We start from the raw sequence: 5,401 nt of genomic DNA on the forward strand, positions 1-5,401 counted from the left end.
CTCCACAGACAGAGTGTGGGCCATCTCAGAAGGTGAGAAAGGCCCCAGGGTATAGCCTTGTCAGTTTTTATAGGAGTGGAGAGATATAAAGATATATAAATAAGATATAAAGATATATAAATTTCATAGGCTAAAGAGTGGGAGGAGTACTCCAGCTATTTTAGGAAGGGGAGGGGATTTCTAGGAATTGGGCCACTGCTCACTTTTTGATCCTTATGGAACTGTCATGGCGCCTGTGGGTGTGTCATTCAGCTTGCTGATGTGGGCGTATACTGAGGCTCAAGGTCTAGTGGAAGTCGACTTGTCCACCACTTTGGACCTATTTGGTTCTAATCAGTTTATGTCATGTCCTCGGGCTATGTCATTCTTTCAAAGGCTGTGCCCTGCCTCCTTCCCTCCTGTTTCATTTTGAGTAATTACATTATTGTTCAACAAGTGTGTAGCCTTCTGGAATTTCAACTTTGAGGAACAACATAATTTATATTTCATTATGTTTTTTTTAAAAGTCACCTAACTTTATAGTTGTACCTTTAAGCAGATGGCTTTAATTCAAGTAATTCATTTTAGCTATAAAAAGAATTTAGTGGTAATTGGAAATTAACACTGGAATTTTTTTAAGAGCTTGAAAATATTTTACTTTTATTGAAGTATAGTTGATTTACAATATCATATCAGTTTCAGGTGTACAGTATAGTGATTCAGATTTTTTTTTTGCAGATTATATTCCATTATAGGTTATTTCAAGATATTGGGCATAAATCCCTGTGTTATACAGTAAATCCTTGTTGCTTATCTGTTTTATGTATAGTAGTTTTTATCTGTTAATTCCATACTCCTAATTTGTCCCTCCTCCCCCACTTTGGTAACCATAAATTTGTTTTCTATGTCTGTGAATCTGTTTCTGTTCTGTTTATAGATTCATTTGTGTTATTTTTTAGATTCCACATATAAGTGATATCATAGAGTATTTATCTTTCTCTGACTTATTTCAGTAAGCATAATATTCTCTAAGTCTATCCATGTTGCTGCAAATGGCAATATTTCATTCTTTTCATGGCTGAGTAATATTCCATTATATATCACATCTCCTCAAGCCAATTGTCTGTTGATGGGCAACATTGTAATTTTTAATAAATATATCATTCAGTCAGTAAGCATGGCTCAGGGCACTGCTAAGTGCTATGCGGGGCCCACAACATCCTTTAGGAATTTTAACATCTAGTTTAACACGTAAGACTAAATATTAAATGATAAGGGTCAAAATTTAAAAGTTGTTGCTCTAATGTGAGCCTTTAATCATTATTTTATCATTAGCTTACTAATCTAATGCATAAAAACTAATACATTTTATTTTGTCTCATTCCTTGGCTGTACCTTCATCCACCATTACTCCTCTGCTCCTAAATAACTATTCAGGACAACACCCATACCTGATTTACATTCAGATTGCTTGGAGGCAGTCTCGTCCTACAACTAAGATATGGTGATCCACATACCACCCAGGTTAAGCATTGCCCATCCATAGTAAATTGAGAACATTATATAATTCTTCCAGATGAATGAGGACTTTGCGAGAGAAGACATAATTATTATATAGAGAAACAAAAATAATATTTATTCTCATATGCAATGCATATTAAATTATATAAATTACATGTTACTGGATTTTTTCCCTCATATTTGTCTTGTTCCAGAAAAGAATTTGAGGTAGGTGAGTAAACTATAGATAATTCATGAGCAATGGGCTATGTAGGTTGATTTCCCCACTCAAAACATAGATAATTTCATACACTGTAGTGATAGCACAATAAAAGTAGCTTAAATATTTAAGCAACTAGATTCAAACACTAGTTATGGGTAATTTATACTTGGGACAATCTAGCCCATTAGTCATTACTATATTTAGCATCCAGAGCAATTCATATCAATGTGGGCTAATTATTCTGACCAAATGGATCAGTCAATTCAATTCAAACGTTAGTATAATTGATTTTCCTCCTACTGAATTGACGTTGGCTGTGATGTTTCCATTACCTGAATTACGGCATTCCAGATCAAGCCCATAGTACTAGATCTTAAGCCTCAACCCCCTCAAAAGCACCGTTTTCCAGTCAGTCACTACTTCTCCTTCCCACCCCTTCCTTTCCATCCCATGCCATTATCTTTCTTGTCACTTCTCAGTTGACTCTAGTAGCTTTTCAGATGCTCCCATTGCCACCATCGCTGGTCAAAATACCCTTCATGCCATGGTCTGAGGAAGTTTCCCAAACCACAGATCTGATCATATCACATCCTTAATTGAAACCCTTCACAACGGCTCCCCTGTGGTTACAGCAGGAGTTTTAGAACCTTCTTGACTTAATCTATTGGAAGAAATAATCACAACTCAAGGCACACATACTAGTTCAGGATGTGCATATATATGCATGATATGTATAACTGAAGCAAAAGTTTCATGAAACAAACTTACCCTTGCTTCTTGTGATGCACTCGGATCTATTCTATTCTATTCTTCTGTTCTATAAAATTCTATTTCACATAAAAAAATTATTGCAAACCACTAAATTGATCTCACAATCCACTAATAGGTCATAAGGTACAGTTTGGAAAATCCTGGTCTAGGGGATATAGTTCAAACCACTTACCCCGGTTTCCAAGCCTTTTTCTGCTATAGCCCTAGGCGACAATTCTGGCTTCATTCATTTATCCATCTAACCAGTAAGTAGCCGCCCAACGCCCACTACTGTCAGGCCCTATGTGGGGAATTAAACAGTGGGTAAAGGCTCAGTGCCGACCAGAGAAAAGAGCGCAGACCAGTAAAAAGTCTATTACCATTCCGTGATAAAAAGAAGGCAAGACTCGCCGGTCGCAGGGAAAAGGCGGAGGCGGCGGCCACCATGGCTCTGCCGGGGTTCCCAGCGCCACGTCCGCCGCACCCCCTCCCCGTCTCCCGCGCCCGCGAAGCCTGATGCGACTCCAGCCGGACCCGCTGGCTGCCCCTGTCACCGCCACCACACCCCACCCCCAGCACCGCGAGCAACCTGATGCCGGACTGCGCGCCCAGCGCCCGCACGGCTCGCACGGAGGAGGCGCTCCGGACCCTGTTCGCCAGTGGCCTCCCTGTGGACATTCAACCCAAAGAACTCTACCTGCTCTTCAGGCCGTGCAAGGGGTATGAAGCGTCCCGGATCAAGCTCACATCGAGGCAGCCTGCTGGTTTTGCGATCTTTGACGACCGGGCAGGAGCAGAAGCCTCCCAGAAGGCGTTGTATTCGCTTTGATCCTGAGAACCCGCAGGCCCTGAGGCTAGAGTGTGCCAAAGCCACCACCAAGACGGCCAAGAACAAGCTGACTGCTACGCCAAATCCCACCAACGCTCACCCCTCCCTAGGAGCACACTCAGAGCTGATGGGGGCCCCTCTGATCCCCGCATACCCAGGGTCCTGGGCCCCCTTCCCTCTGTACACCACAGAGCTGACCCCAGCCACCTCAGCTGCTGCGCTCACCTACCCCGCTGCCCCTACCGCTGCCGCCGCTGCCCTACATGCTCAGAGGATGCAGGTCAGGTGGCGCTCTCCCATTTTCAGGGTGAAGAAACTGATGTCCAGAGGTTCGCTGGTACCCTTCCTCTGATACCACCCAGCAAGGTTGGAAGTCTTGTCAGTTCTGTTACTTCTTCAGTCTTGTCACCACAGCTCGAGACCCCCGCCCCACTGGGGAGGAAGCCGCCCTGAGCTTCCACTGCCCCCAGGCAGCCTGTGCAGAGTTGCTGCTTCCCTCCAAAGCCTGAGAATTTTAAGCCTGACTCAGTGCACTGTTTCCTGTTTCCTTTCTCTCCTCTTCCTCAGCCCTGTCTTGCCCCAAAACCCCTCTTCAAGGTGCTTACAGCAGGATTCAGGGCCCTTCTCTCTGGGACACCCAGACCCAGCTCAGAGGCCTCCCTGGGACTGAGCGAGGCCTGACCTCCAGTCCAAATGTGCTTCCGTAGCTCCATCTCAAAGAAACGACACGTTTAATTTTGCATGTTTTCTGGCATGGATTAAGACACTTAAACTTGTGTATATGTGAGTGTACCATTTGTTCTCACATTGTGTCACCATAGCAACAGGTCCTGACCACGAATCGTTCATCATTCCCAGCCCCTCTGTCCACACCCCTCCCTGCACCCACCCTGCTTCAGTGAGCACCAAGCCCTGCAGCCAGTTCCGCCCAACAGGAAGGACCACCCAGCCAAGACAGAGCATTTTCCTGGTCATTTCAAATCGGGGTCCTCTGCTTCCTCCTCCTCAGATGGGCCAACAGCCGTTAAGAAAATCCTTTCTCAGGACTTCCCTGGTGGTCCAGTGGTTAAGAATCCCCCTGCCAATGCAGGGGACATGGGTTTGATCCCTGGTCCAGGAAGATCCCACATGCCGCGGAGCAACTAAGCCCATGTGCCACAACTACTGAAGCCTGCGTGTTGCAACTACTGAAGTCCCTGCCTAAAGCCCTGGCTCGGCAACAAGAGAAGCCATTGCAATAGGAAGCCCGCACACTGCAACGAAAAGTAGCCCCCACTCGCTGCAACCAGAGAAAGCCCACGTGCAGCAACGAAGACCCAAAGCAGCCAAAAAAAAAAAAAAAAAATCCTTTCTCTGCCCGTTTTGTGTACCTCTCCACATCGCACCCCACCCCTACTGTGGCCCGTCATTCTTTTCAAACTTTGAAACCAACCAAAACGTGAAAGTATTTTTGTACCTTGTGTAACAAAATACTTATGCCACATAAAGTAGAAAGAAAAAAAAGGTAAATACAGGCTGTTAAGGCAACACGTAGGAGAGATATTTGGGCCATTCTCGTGGGGAGTAGAAGGACTTCCCAGAGGAAGAGACCTCTAAACTAACACCTAACAGATAAGTAGGTGTTAACCAGGAAAAAGGAGTGGTGAGAAGTAGAGTCCCAAGCAGAAAAAATAGCTTGTATACCCCCAGAGGTGATAGAGGTCAGGATCTTTATGAAAAGTGAAAAGTGTTTCTGTGAGGCTGGAGGACAGAGCTCAGGGAATATGATAGAAGATAAGGATGGAGAGGTATTAATGACCCATGGAGGTTGTTGAAAGCCACACTTGCTCTTTTAGGCCAGGGGTTTCCAGATCTGTCCGAGGGATCCCAAGGGCTCCTTGATCTTGCCTCTGCCTGCAGAAGCAATACCAAGGCCAGGCAGGCTGGGCTCTCCTGATCCCCTTCAACCAGGATAGCAGTGACACAATATCAGCTTTGGGAATATGGATTCCCAACAGTGGGAAGTGTGGAACATAGATTAGAAGAGGGCCAAATGGACAGGTGTCCCAAACTAGGGGAGTGGCAGAAAGAGGAGTGGGAAGAATTCAGAGTCAAGAGAAAGAAAGGGCAGCACTGGTGAC

At 45.1% G+C, this 5,401-nt stretch overlaps 1 protein-coding gene across 1 annotated transcript; it reads left to right on the forward strand.

Annotated features, from left to right (window-relative positions):
• The first annotated feature begins 3,044 nt into the window (after positions 1-3,044).
• LOC116763307 (RNA-binding protein with multiple splicing 2-like) lies at positions 3,045-3,790 on the forward strand. Its single transcript, XM_032650871.1, is given in 3 exon segments — positions 3,045-3,268; positions 3,270-3,561; positions 3,611-3,790. Coding segments are annotated over 3 exon segments (696 nt in total).
• Positions 3,791-5,401: the final 1,611 nt, after the last annotated feature.

The sequence above is a fragment of the Phocoena sinus genome, chromosome 12 (assembly GCF_008692025.1).
Source record: "Phocoena sinus isolate mPhoSin1 chromosome 12, mPhoSin1.pri, whole genome shotgun sequence".
Lineage (NCBI taxonomy): Eukaryota > Metazoa > Chordata > Mammalia > Artiodactyla > Phocoenidae > Phocoena > Phocoena sinus.